Raw genomic sequence first — 14,951 nt, forward strand, 5'->3', positions numbered from 1 at the left:
TTTTGAAGAGCAATGCAGACAAAAACATTGAAGCTGAATTAGTCAAAACATATTTTTTCCTTCTACAACCACAGGGTAGTATTAAGATCACAACTGCCAAACACAAAAAGTGTGGAATCAGAAATCCTTGGACCAAATTAGCAAGCCAAACAGTAGGCCGACTTGGTATTTAAAGTAAAGGGATAGGTTCTGGCGCCTCTTATCATGGTCTCTGTGAGAGCAGCAGTCTTGTCACGGGAGCGCTCTTCCTGAGCTAGAAAGAGGAAAACGACCATCTCATGGCCCTTCTGACTGATTTCAGGAAAGTCCCACACTCTGGAATGTGAACATACAACCGAATAAACACTTGTGGGACTTTTTTCTCCACTTCATTCTTTTTTCCTCTTTTTTTTTTTTTTTGGGGGGGGGGTGTGTGGTTACATATTGGCCTAGTCAGTCAAGGATGGGGTTTTTTGCAACATTCCTGTGAGGCGCCTCACACAAAGAGCCAGGTAAAAGCAACAGCTTAAATGGCCTGAAACCGGTACTTTTCCAGGTCTAGGAGTGATAACAGCCACACCATGCAGTCCATCTCTAGTATGCAAAAAGTGTTAGCATCAGAAAAAAATGTTTTGATTTTCTGCTTTTTTTCTTCTGTCCTTCTTGCATGTATATTTTTTCTGCAAGGAAGCAACATTGAATTCCAAGAGCAGCAACAAACTGAGGCGCTGTAAACATTGGTACAAAAATCTTTCCCATTGTCTATCCACCCACAGCATCTGATATATAAGTATAATAGTTTTTAAAGCTTGCTTTTTTCCGGAGTCACATATAGTCATCTATAGTGCCAGGGGATGAGGTCAGTCAGCACCATTATGTTATTAGGCTTTCGAATGCCAAATGCACGTACCGCTCAGCACCAGCACCGCAGGACAGCAAGACTGATGAAGACAAGGACCGCAATATTTTCCAGAGAGAAGATGATATTCCAGGGAATCTTGGCACTGATGAAGCTGAACAGCAAAATGCAGCAGGCTCAATCATATCTGCTTGTCTTTCACTCTGTATGAATGAGAGGACAGAACTGATACTCAGTATCATTAGTCTAAAGCACTTAAAATCCATTGAATATGACAAAGCACCTGCAGGTGCTGGTAAGTGTTTTGCAATCAGGTCTGCTTTGTCTCCTTTTACATTTGGATGAGAAGGAAAATTGTATGTAATGTCCAAAAGTTGAGTCTTTAAATTAACCTGTTAACTGGCTGAAATTATAGAAATACTCATATGGAAACCACCTCATCACAATCACTATTAGATGTTCCTTTTCCTTGCTAATCACAAAGGTTGGAAGACCATCTGTTCACTTGCAGTACTGGTGCTTTGTCCTCCAGCCAAGGCTGAAAGGAAAGTCAGTGGGTCAAATCCTACAAGACACAAACTGCTAGGGCTCTGCTCCAATAGAAGTTCAGTTGGTTTTGTCAGGCAAGGATCTGGTCTTGAGATTTCAAAATCTCTTCCAGTAATCTGGTACAAATATATGCAACTCACGCTGACTTCAACAGAAATCAGATTCACTCTTGCCCCAGATCATAAAATAGGCTATAAAATAATTTTATTACCTATAGGCATGTTTGTGAAGTATATCAGCTGCATCTTCTTGGAAGAGCACAACAGAAATCTTTCCAATATTGCATTTGATATCTAATATTGTAAGTGATTCCACAGTCTGTAAATCTGATAGTACTAGGGGCCATCAACACATTAAAGATGTTTTTGCTAAGCTTTTATTCTAAGAGATTCATGAAAAAACACAGCATTTTATTAAACAAGGCATAATCGTCTGAGTATATACAGCGGTGGATTCTTGTGAGGCTTCTGCCTCTGGTTCTGTTGGAGTTTGATCAATAATCTCAAAGCAAAAGATCCCCCGCCCCAGCCAAATCACATTCTCACTATTATATAGTAACTAGTGATATCTTCATGATGTCAGTAAAAAATTCTAAGCAGTGTATTTCTTGAACTAGGTCAATACTCAATAGATTTATGATCTACAAGTCCTTTGATGAATATGATCAAGGCTTACACTGGTGATATGAATATGATAGAATTAGAGAAGGGTGTTCCCCTCATTCAAGATTGCATTAGCTAGGTAGCCCTTGGTTAAAGGGTGAAATTGTAGCAGTATACCTAAGCGCTGGTATTTTTGTACAGAACTGATACAAGTTTTGAACTCTAGATTCATTTCAAAAGATTTCTATTGTCCAGCTAACTATAAATTTGAAGACCTTTCAGGAGGTTGAAAAGAACTGCTGTATTCAGAATCAGAGTATAGGAGGCTAAGTCCTAACAGTAAAACACAAGGGAAAAGAAACTTAAAAATCATCCCTTGCCTCTATAAAATTCTCTCTGCATGAACATTTATCATGAGAAGTATAATAACAAAAAATCAGAAAGGAAGGAGAGTAATTTGAGGGGCCAAAATTGCAGGGATTTCTGACCACCCATGTAATCATAACTAATATCATTGTCTGAATCAAAGTCAGACCAGTCTGGTGAAACACATGGAAGCTTACACAGAACCCTTATGGCCCTTTTTAAAATGGGAATGTATACAGACCCTGTACAGGGGAGGAAGGTGATTCATTTCCATCTGCAAAGAACAATACAGCTCAGGGTTTGGGGGCTGAAAGTTGAAAGAAGAAAATAGAAGAAGGTGGTGATACAATTATCATTGATACTGATATAGCAGGGAACTGAACTTAATGAAGTGAGATATGCTTTCCCTTCCCTTTTCCCCACCTATTCTCCTCTGACCTGTGGCCCCAGCTGCTATCTATCTGACTTAAAGATGGAATCAAAAAAACTGAACAGAGTAGGTGACAGTTGCGTAGCAACTAAAAGGACAGAAACCAAGGACTTTCTCATTCAGCACACCAGGAGATTAAAATGCAATATTGATAATCTCAACAGTGGGTTTGTTGTTTAAATCCAGGGAAGAAACCAGAACACAGCAGAATGATGATGCTTCTCCCTTGGTGTCAGATAAACGTACTCTCCCTCTCTCTCTCAAAACTCTTGGAGAATAAACTAGGAAATGTAACATTAATCATGGACTGCAGAGCCCAAGACAAGAGATGAGAAGAGTATTTTACTCACTGATTTAAAATAGGAGATGATACTTTCTGTACAGAAAGAGTTGCAATGAAATGTTCAGATGTGCCCCATGAGCCTCCTGGCTAATGAAGACCCAGCAAAACCCAAGAACAAGTTAGAAGAACCAAAAACTTGACTGGTCCCACTCAACTTGCATTACTTCCGTTACAGACTCCGTAAGGCAGATGTCCTCCAAACAACAGTCACCAAGACATGCTAGGGAACAGTGTAAAGTCTTCCTTTGAGGCCTTCACTGGGAACAGCTACCCACAAAGCAAAATTCGGGGAGTACACATAGGTGTCCCATATCCCTAACTTTCCAGTCTTCTCTTCACCAGGTTTTGGTGGAGGAAGGAACTGGAGTAAGTATTATTTCATTTTATATGTCCCGAGTTACAACAGTTGCCACAGATCTGTTCCCCTGCACAGCACAAAGGGATTTCACTATCTAGGGGGTTGAGGATATGAATGTCTACCAGCATTTTAGCACATTTTAACAAGTTGCTGCAGTAATTGTAATGTAGTAATTGCCAGGATGTAAATCCACTGTAGCACTATGGTGGATGTTAGAGCAACTTTTCTATTTTGCACTGCAATGGACATGGTCAGCATGTGTATCTCTGGAAAAGAAGTGGGAACTGGCAGCTGAGGGGCAGCAATTTATTAGAATATATTATTGTAAAATATATACTAAAATAACAGATCATGCAGGTTTTCCAACACTTCAGCCTTGAATACTGTTAGAAAGTAAGGCCTAAGGTGTCACTGTCATTTACGCAAACACAGCTTCTTCCCATTTTTGCATAGACCTTAGAATCAGTTTGAGCTTACAATCAGAAACATGGAGCTCTAGCTCACTATTTTTAGCACTTAATGGCAAAGCTAATAGTGCCATTAATCCACTTTGGTATATAGCATTCAATTTCCACTTCAAATTGCAGCTCAGTGCAAATGGTAGCTTGATTTCTGCTGTCAGATACATTTGGAAGTTCATGATGCACCACATTTAATGACTTGTTATTCTCATATTCAGCTCAAAGGTGGGGAAATCTGTAAGAGTCTTCTGAAATGATGACTAAATAAATCATACTTAGTAAATCTGGATGCTTCCTGTAAATATTGTATCTTGTATTAAAAGTCTAGTCCCTCAATCTAACTGGCATAACTGGATTTAAATAAGCATGCTTTGCCATTCTGTTTCTCCAAGAAGCTTTTTGAAGTGAGACAAACATGCCCAAGTCTTTTACATGCAGTAGAAAGAATATAAAAATTGTAAGTAAATTCTTTTTGTTCATACGTTACAAAAAGGCATGTATTTCTAGAAGAGAGAAGCCACTGTCTTTCTTATTCAAAAATGCCTGCAAAGAAATTGCTAGTTTGCCCTTGAAAAAGGATTCAACTCAACTGTAAGCTCTGTTTTTATTTTTCCTTCAGTCATTTCTCCAGCTAACAGCTATTTATGGATCAAAACATTATATTGAAATTTATAAATTATATAATATGATTTACCCATGCTTTATACTAATTATGACTTAATTCTGCCTTTGCCTTTGAACTGAAGAGATGCTTTTTTTTCTTTTGTTACACTAAAGACAGCAGTACGGTACATTTTGTGACCGACCAAATGGGGAACAGGATTGTGATTTAAACGGCAAACGCACTCCCATGCCTCGTTTCAGATCTGTGCGCCTAAAACCTAAGTGTCCTACATCAGCAGGTGGTCCAGAGCCGAGCCCAAGAAGATCTACCTTGCTTTTGGAAACTGCAGGGCCACCACTCCCCTCCAGGCATGAGCGCGCTACCTTCAATTCTGTCCCAGCCTGAGAGGGTACAGCCTCCATCTGCCCCTTCACGAGAGAATTCCTGCGGAAAGAGCAGGCAGAGAGATACAACCCACCCAGTCTTTCAAAGCTGGGCTCCTCCTCAGCTGGAAACACAACAGTTATTAGGCCAGGAGAGGAAGCAAGAGTCTGAAATGCAGCAATTAAAGTTATTATCTGGGAAAGGGACTTGCTTCAGGTAGATAGAAGATATTAACTCTTCCAGAGCTAGGACAGGTGTAATCGGAACACAGCACTCCTCACTGTTGCCTAGCGGTGCCCGTGCCAATTAATGGCAGTCACAGCATCTTTAGATCGCTATCTTCAGTGTGCTCTACCTGCTCAAGCGCACTGGCAAACAGATAATTGGGGTTCACTGCACAAAATAAAGCAATAACTGCTCTAGGCATAAAATGCTGCACTTGAAAGGGGATACTATCTTTTCCTTGCCATGAGATTAGAGGGATGGGAGAGAGAGTTTATTGTTTTAAGCTATTTGCTTTGAAATACATCAATGAGAATTTAGGGAGAGACTTTGAAAAAACAAGTAAGTTCTGTAAGATGTTAACTGGACAATTTTCTAGGCAAGTCCCCGGCTTATTTTGCAGATTAAAATTCCTGCACTTGGATATTGTCCTTGCGAAGTTATCCTCCGGAGCTGAATTTGAGATTTGTCACCTCTTGAATTATGATTGAATTCTATTGGCTCAAAATGAAACTGGCCACCTAACTGAAAAAGATTTGCGACTTTCTGAACTAACAATCCTGTAATAGAAACCTCATGTATTAGTACGTGCAACATTGTATTGCTTTGATTCTAAAATCTGTCTGGGAAAACACCAGTCATAAAGTATACAGATATGAGTGAGCACTTTCAAGAAATCAGACTAAGAAAATTCACTACAAGAATATAGTGTGAGCGAATAACGTGCAAGTAAAACCTGACTTAGGCTTGCCTGTCAATATATGATAATCAAAAATTTCCCTGGTCTTACATAAGCTTAAAATCAGTACAGGTCCAGGTAAGATCAGTTGTAGCGGGTCCTTATGAGAAAAAGCAGCTGCTGGGGGGAAAGGATGGATTATTTTTTAAAGAGTAAATAAAGGTAAGAGCACGTGGAAGTTTGTTTCGTTTCTCTGGTAGAGATATCTAGCTGTGTAGTTCTTTAAGTAAAGGTGCCCAAGGGTGCTTGGACCTGCTGAAATATTGGAGATAGACTCAGCAACCCAGTAACTGGCTGGTTCAGACTGACTCAACCCACAGCTCTGTGCTCACAGGAGCTGCCCTTGATGGTTACGAGAAGAATCTTTGTTAAATAGACCTGATATCAGAGCAGTCCCTTGTACCCTGTATTTACTCTTAGGAAAGTCCTTTGACTTTTCATAGATTTTAGGGAGGATGAGAAAGTTCCAGTGCAGCTAGGTCAGAAGGAAAGAATACTTCAGACAACTGGGCATGCTACTGGGGAAACCAAAGTGATGTCAAACTCCCATTCTCAAGAACTGAATAATATTTTCAAAAAAAAGTTTTTAACTAGGGCAATTGAACTTGAAGGACCCTGCTCTTGAAGTGATTGTTGCCAGAGATGGTTCAGGAGGTGAATTCAGCTACAAATTAACTTCCATATAAGTGTTTCCATAACCAGCTCTGGCCCTCCTGGAATGACCCTTTCCAGTCAGTATAACAGCACACTTCTACAGACAGGAAAAGGAAAGATTAACTTGCAAGGGCTGGTTGAGCCTTCAGGTGGACTGACTGAAACCCTTCAGTGGGGCTGGAGAGTCACAACATGGAGAGGGAACATGATACGGAAACTCACACCTCCTCCACTTCCAACCACTGCTTCACTCGTGAGCAGGGAATTTGGGAACCAAAACAAACCAACAAAAAGCCCAAACCCATTGCGGGCAATGAATTAAATCCCTCAGAGCTTGCATCCGATGAAATCAACACCATCTAGTTAATGACACCTTGCAGAGCATCTCAGCAACTGTCATGGGTGTATTTTTTTCACCCACCTCCCATCTGCACTATAGCTCACCCTCAGGCTGTTGTCTTTAACGATAAGGTTCAAAGTCCAAGCAACCCCTTCACAGCCTCGAGGAAGGTATGGTCTGGGCTCAGCTCAGGGCTCAGCCAGTTCTTTTGAGCTGGACGAGAGGAGAAAGAGGAGCTCTGCCTCTGGGCAGAAGATGAAGTACAGACCAGGATGGCATGCACATGTTGGCTGCCACCTGACAGCCCCTTTACCATGCAGGAATACACTTAATATCCACCATTGTCAGCTGCTTTTACCTGCTTGCTCCCGTGGGCAGGGACATCTGAGCTGGCTGTCTAGGTCAGGTATAAAGTTTTGCTGGATGAAAATTCCACTTTTTGGACAATGAATTGTAAAGGAAATCGATCATATTTGTCATCTGTAGAGGGCGCCAGACGGTTTCAGATCTGATTGGGGAGCCAGCCGTGGGGATGCTGTACCTGGTGTTTGTAGCTGTCACTCAGAAAGGTGCTTGCTCTCTAATGGCCACTGCACTGCACGGAGGATTAAGTAGGAGTTGTTTTTCTTACATGAATGTATAAATCCCTTGATTCTTTTTTCCCTTCTTGCCATTGAAATAGCAAGGGAGATTTCACTGAGCTGCAACATACTTGCAAGAAACCTGCACTGGCCCCAGCTCACAGTAACAGATGAGAAAACTACCTGCTTTTAATCAACAGGAGAACCAGAACCAGTAAGGTACTGCTGGTGTTTTTTCCCTTCAGAGGAAACTGTTTGAGCCTACAAAATTTGCAGTTCACTTTGTTCTAAGGGAGAAGAGCAGCATCTGACTGCCACAAAATCCACTGTAAATGAAGATTTTATATGTTTCTATTTGTAAAAGCAACTAAAGCAAAGTCCTGCTTGATTCCATTCCCTGTGCACAGCGACAACTTGGAAGGACTTTTTTCTCCCTTTGTCTTTTTTTTTTATCCTGTGCTCTACAAGGTCCATAACTGCTTGTGGGTTCAAGTCCCATGCTGACAATGAATACCACTCACTTTGCGCTTTCGTTTCAGCCTGTGCTGCTTAATGTCACTGAAGACTTCAATGACTCAATTCTCAACAACAGAAGCAGTGATGGATTTTGTGAGCAAGTCTTCATAAAAGCCGAGGTCTTCTTGACTTTAGGGATCATCAGCCTGCTGGAAAATATCCTTGTCATTCTTGCAGTGCTGAAGAATGGAAACCTACACTCTCCCATGTACTTCTTCCTTTGTAGCTTGGCTGTGGCAGATATGTTAGTGAGCATGTCAAATGCTTTGGAGACTATCATGATTGCAGTTCTGAGCAACGGCTATTTGATCATTGATGACCACTTTATTCAGCATATGGACAATGTTTTTGACTCTATGATTTGTATTTCTTTGGTAGCTTCAATTTGCAACCTCTTGGTTATAGCCATTGACAGGTACATAACTATTTTCTATGCTCTCCGTTACCACAGTATCATGACTGTGAAGAAAGCTTTAACCCTGATTGTGGTCATTTGGATTGCTTGTATCATCTGCGGCATCATATTCATTGCCTACTCAGAAAGCAAAACTGTCATTGTCTGTCTCATCACCATGTTCTTTACCATGCTCTTTCTCATGGCCTCCCTTTATGTTCACATGTTCTTGTTTGCACGTCTGCATGTTAAGCGGATTGCAGCCCTCCCTGTGGATGGGGTGCCCTATCAGCGCACCTGCATGAAGGGAGCTGTGACAATCACTATATTGCTTGGTGTCTTCATTGTTTGCTGGGCACCTTTCTTCCTTCACCTCATTCTCATCATTTCATGCCCAATGAACCCCTACTGTGTCTGCTACACTTCACACTTTAATACCTATCTGGTCTTGATAATGTGCAACTCCGTAATTGATCCAGTCATTTATGCTTTCCGGAGTCTGGAGATGAGAAAGACTTTCAAAGAAATAGTGTGCTGCTGTTATGGCATGAGCGTGGGACAGTGCATGTTGTAAACAACTGCCTTTTGTTTTGAAAACAGAAAGGGGATGCATACAATGAGAGTAGGAATACATATATTCATGTATCTATATACATAGCAACTCCACTTTAAAAGCAGTGCTTGAAGGAAGGGAACAGGAAAGAAAAAAAAATCTTGTACTTGATGCCTTGATTTATATTTTTCAAAATGAAAAACAGATTCAACTGAATGATTTGAAGTTATTTAAATAGTTATTTAAATAGTTGTAACAGAATCAAAACCAGAGTAGCTTGCAAAATAGCTCAAGAAACTAATTTATTGGAAAATGAATCCTGAAAGTGAATGCTAACTTATAGAGACTTGAATGATATTCTCTTTACCCTTCATCTGTACCTGTTGCTTTATCTCTGTGCCATCAAAGTCAGTGTTTACTAAAAGATTCCATTTATATCATCTCTGGAAAGCTATTCATTTGTAAGACAAATCAAAATACTGATAGGTAACAGCATTGCTCTGTAGTCATTCCCATGCCTCCATCTTTTCATAAAAGAATAGACTGACATTTATGCTGCTTGCTATAAAGAAACATGCAAAAATATTTAAATGGTGAAAGCAAACATTCCCCTGACACTGAAATATTCTTTCAGTAGAAGTCAGCTAAGTGAAAAGGAACAGTTACTGTATAAGTGATAGTGTAACTAAGCAGCTGACTGATAGAAGTGAGTCAGTTGAAGAAGTCATTTACATTCCTTGTGATATATGAGTATTACAGCCTCAAAAGTTATGTTTTAATTGTAATGCACTGATCAATGTAGTGTTTGGTATGTTAATAAATCACAGACATCACCTTTTGATAAATAGTTACTGGCGAGACTCATCCCTAGAAATTTTTGAAGACTACATAGAGCTGAACTTAGCAAATAGCTAAAATGAAAAATAGTTTGAATTTAGCTTTGTGTTAAACTGTGCAGAATCTTTAGAGACAGCCATCTGGCTAAGTTAGAGACCTGCAAGAAATAACATGTATATGGTATATATGACTCCTATGCATTAAGAAATGTATGTGATAGGTCAGTTTCTTTTTATTTAAATAGCTTTGCACTGAATTCAGTGGATGGACACTCCTACACTGGAAAAAAGCAAGCAACATGCTGTTCGCAAATCATTTTCAAACTGTACATGCAAGCTAGTAGCATATAAAGTGCCACTTCAGCTACAAAAATTTAGTCTTCATCCCTGTTTTTTGTAGGAACAAACCATACAAGTGGCCTTCAAGTAGCATATTGTAACTGAGCAAAGGCTGACTTGATCTGTATATAGTACAACGTACAGGCAGCATACACAGACTGTGCCAGACTAGGAAAACTGAAAGCCACTCTAAAAGAGATTTATTACCTTTTTGGCATCTCACTTTTAAAGTAAGAAAGTAAGGGCAGTAACCTGAAGCCCTCAGAAAAAATCAAATGCTGTCTATCATTTTCAAACATCTAAAAGATCTCTAGCTCGACTAAAGAATTTTTTTCATTTGAGTGGAGTTGCTAGCTTATTATTTCTGGGGCACCCTTCTGTCAGATGTGGAATAGTCCCCTAGAGCAGAGCCAGTCTAGCCTGCCTCCAGTCCTGCTTTCACACTGCGCTGGAACAACCTCATGTTGATGCTGTTTTACTGCTGTTAGCTCCAGAACTCAGATCTGGCTGGCCAGGGGGAAGAGATGCCCCACAGTGTGCAAATGCTGGCCTAGGATATTTATGTGGCTGTGTTTTAGTCTCAGCATCCTATGACCCATGCAGGGAGTGAGCTAACTTCCCAGCCCCGTGGAGTGTATAATTTTCATGCTGCCAAGAACCACATTTTCCCTGTTCTCTAGCCACACTCTGTCCAAACAGCCCAATCAACCCAAACCAGCCTCATGCTCCCTACTTTTCTTCTTCTGGGAAAAGCTCCCCTAAGCTCCCTAATCGAGTTCTCACTTCCTTCAACAAACCCATGCTCCAGATCTCTACCTCCCACTGTTCCACCACTTACCTAATCTTATGATTCTTAAAAAATAAAGAAAGAAACACCCCCATCCTTTGGGCACTGGGGAGCATGTAGCAGAACAGGCTCAGGTGACCTAGTAAGCTGCTCCTACACAAAGCAGCAGCTCCCAGCATCTGTGTCTGCTCCTCTTATTCCCTGACACATCGCTGTCCAGAACAAAGTTCTCCCACATTCCAGATAGAGACCACAGAACAGAGAGAAAACCCCAACAACTGGCAAGTGAGCTAAAACTGAGTTGCTTTCAAGCCTATTTGTGTCTCACAAATCACAGTTTGACAGCCCCCTGACAAAGTATTAATATCTTCTGTTTTGTTAGCTCGGTTTGTCTCACTTTTGCAATGCCTGATGTGGCACATTAAGACTGACTGAAATAAATTAGCATAGGAAACCACACAACCAGCCTTTCTTGGAGTATGGAAATACTGTACCTACTTGCTGCAAAAAACCTTACCTGTTGTCAGTGTTATGTACCTTTACATGCTGGAGCATGGTTTGCCATGATATTCTGCCTCAGGTTATTGTGTATTTAGCTTTTATTGTACCTGATGTCCTATTTATTTCTCTTTTTAAAAGTGATTTTAGATGGGATTTTGATTCATACTGTGCTTTGCCTTTAAGCAAAAAAATACATCTGTTGAATAAAATAATCTGAAAACATTGCTTAGAATCCCGTTTGCTTCTATCAGAGCACCATGCCATGTCAAACCACGGGTCTGTACAGTCTGGTACACAAAACTAGCAATGAAGTTCAACATGGGGCAAAGACCTTCTAATTCTTCATGCTGTCTGCAAAGCTACACAGAAATTAGAGAAGAAAAAAAAAAAAGAAGAAGAAGCACTTCTCCATCCATGCAATCACAATGCATGATGGAAAGAGGGTCCATAAAATCCCTCAGAGATCTCTCCCATTGCTTCTGGAATCAACCAGAGGTGTGGTTCCTCTCCAAAAATAGCCCATAGAGAACATGGGTATGTCCAGCCCCAACTACGAATTCCCAGCTCTAACTCATGCTTTGGAAATCCAAGGTTCAGTCTCCTACGTGTGGCCAGAATGGTAGCCATCACAAGCTCCTCTGTGATGAAAAAAGAAAAACAGTTTCCATAGGACTGAGCCCCAGAATAAGAGGTAAAGAATGAGTACTAACAGCTGCACCTCCAGATCCATCAGTGAAGGCAAGAACAGGACTGCACTATCAGGAAATACCAGTCTAATTAATTGCTTTGGGTCAAGTTTTAATGCTACTCCGAGGAGAGAGGTGTCAGGGAACTGACTTTTAGCCATCTTCAGTCCTTGGAGGCAGGGCTGAGGCTCAAGTCAGGACTAAGGGATGCACAAAGACTATAACATCAGCAGAAGTTCCCAAAGATAGTATCGTTTCCCAGCAATGCACTCTATAGATGTGTCTACACTGCAGAATAAAGATGTGACTGCAGTACGTGCTAGTACAGGGCAACAGCCCTTAACACGTGCTAGCCACTAGAGCACAGTTTTATCTGCCGAGAATCTGCCTCTGTTTACAACTGCAGTGAAATGTGAACACTTGCAGAGTTGTCACTACTAAGTACAGTGCATGATCTGCTGAGGAACAGAAATGCTTCCTCCTTGGTAAGAATGCTGGGCTGAACAAGGTATATGCAGTTCCCCCTTAGACAGCAAGAGAAACAGCAAACTGAGAAAATATCCATTTCATCTAAAAATGCTGCTTATTGATTTATTGATTTGGTTTTCTACAAGAAAACAGGCTGTTCATCTGTAGCACTGTATCTTTCATTTTGATTATCATTTACTCAAAGATTTGTTAAAGAGAAAACTCCTGTTTTCGTACAAATATTTGGATTGTCAGGAGCATTAGTGATCATGCTAAGTTGAATCTACACAACATACTCCGCAAGGTACAACCAGTCTTGCTTCTTTTACGTAGTATTCAGCACTCTGCATGCAATTTTTCCATTGAAAGCATTATTTTAATGAATAAATAATGAAACCCAGGCACAGAATTCTGCAGTCAACCAAGGTCATGCTGCAGGTCAGCAGTAGGGCCATTGCTACAAATACCTTGTCTACCTGAGTTTAAATCTGTTCAATGAAATAAGATGCTTCTACTTGTGAAGCTTGGTTTGGGACCAGAGCTAGCTGTTTGGTTTGGCAGCTATACCTAAACCCTTGTGGTGATTTTTTAAGCTCCCCCACAAATGAATACCTCTTCACAATATACACCGGAAACCCCTCTGCTGGGCAGCCCAGCCTATCTCGGTTTCATACCAGTCTCATTTCCACACCTCTCAATATGACAGAAAACTGGGCGATCTGGGCATAGAGACATCCTGCATGGGTGCAGCAGATGCAGCAATTCCTTAACACCTTGTTCCTCTCTTCCTGACTCTGCTGGGCAAAACCGGTGGCAAACTGCATTCAGACTGATTGATATAAGGTGATCCCTTCAAAATGAGGCACAGAAATGTGGACAGATCAGTTGGCTACAGGATACAGGGCAGGGGCAGGAAGGTTCACATAGCTTAGACTGGCTGTGGACAACCGGAAGGTCAGTTCCAGATGTCATTGTAAAGGTCACTACAGAGTCACAGCAGGTCCCTAGACGTTCTCTTCTCAGAAGAGCTCTGAGTACAGGCGTGAATCTACCTCTTTATCACCACTCTAATATAATGCTTGTGTTCAATAGGCTTTCAGACAGAAGGCAGAGGAAAAACAAAGCTTTCAAAGAACGTCACAAAGATTAGTTAATAAAATCCCACTCATATATCTTTGTGAAGACCATTCAGATGTACCGTCCTGCTCAAAGATTAAAACTTTAAAGGTTAAAATACAATCTTGTTTTTAAGTGGTTCAATTAATCATGCACATTAAGTGGATAGAGGCATGGAGCAAGGAAGATAAAGCAGGTTCTTAAGGCCAGAGCTCTGAATGAAGCCCATATGCCCAAGGAAAGCTCACTGCTCTGGTAGCAGTGCTGCATCGCAGCTGCACATTTCATTCAGTGTTCTTGCCTAGGCTGGCATATAACAGGGTTACAGTTCAAATAAGACTTTACACTCATGAATGAAAATAAGCTGCACTGGATTAGCTCCAAAGAGAAAAACATAGCTTTTGATACTTTAAATCTGCTTAGAAAAAAGCAATTTTTATTCTTCCTTCTTGTTTAAAATGAATTTTCCCAGAAATAACAAGCATAGAGAAGCTTGCTCCAAATCCGCTTTTCATAACCATTCACGACCTTAACATCCTCACAGCCATTATGTATTCCACAAGCAATTTAAATTGAAGTGCATCACTCTAGTAACTTATACCTGTTATAGTGGACCTAAAATCAGCTGGTAACATACCAGTGCCCAACCTTGATACTGGCACCAGTGCTGATTTGGGGAAAAGGTGTGCTTCTGTCACGCTCACCAGTTCAGAAGTTGTAGATTTTCCAGGCTGCAGCACAGTGCCCAGGAGACTGCCATAACGCAAAGCAGTCCCAGATAGTAGCGTAACAGATCCTTGAATCAAGGTAGCAGAAAGGTGGGTTTCTTCCCTTCACTGCACCGTAAAATTATCCCACAGCTGTTCTAATCTGAAATGCAAGGAATAAAATAATTCTCTTCTCCATAGATGAGTTTTCTATAGCGTTGCTTCTTCTAGATAAATACTTGCACAGAAGGCAGTTTGTCAATTCAAACTTTCCTTAGCAGAAACTGGGCAGTTACTTCTACGGGAAGATAAAAATACTGGCATATAATTCTTTACCTTGCTAACATAAAAACGTTCAGTAAGCTTATTAGAGTTGTGTGTTATAAAGCTCCTTTGTCTTCTGAGCTGAACAACACTGGATTGATTCTATGCTTAAAAATCCAGTAACGCTCATTCTCTTTTTCATGATCACAGTACAGAAACCCTTCAGAATCATCCTTCCTTTCTTTTAATACTGAGGACTGAATTCAGTTCACACCACAAATCTGAGTGACTGCAATGCTGCTCAAAGTAGCCC

General features: G+C 40.7%; 1 protein-coding gene across 1 annotated transcript; it reads left to right on the forward strand.

The window, feature by feature from the left end:
* Positions 1–7,977: 7,977 nt before the first annotated feature.
* Positions 7,978–8,955, forward strand: MC3R (melanocortin 3 receptor). Its single transcript, XM_013951406.2, has one exon. It carries the CDS (start codon positions 7,978–7,980, stop codon positions 8,953–8,955), a length of 978 nt encoding a protein of 325 aa, XP_013806860.1.
* Positions 8,956–14,951: the final 5,996 nt, after the last annotated feature.

This window comes from Apteryx mantelli, chromosome 18 (assembly GCF_036417845.1).
Source record: "Apteryx mantelli isolate bAptMan1 chromosome 18, bAptMan1.hap1, whole genome shotgun sequence".
Classification (NCBI taxonomy): Eukaryota; Metazoa; Chordata; class Aves; order Apterygiformes; family Apterygidae; genus Apteryx; species Apteryx mantelli.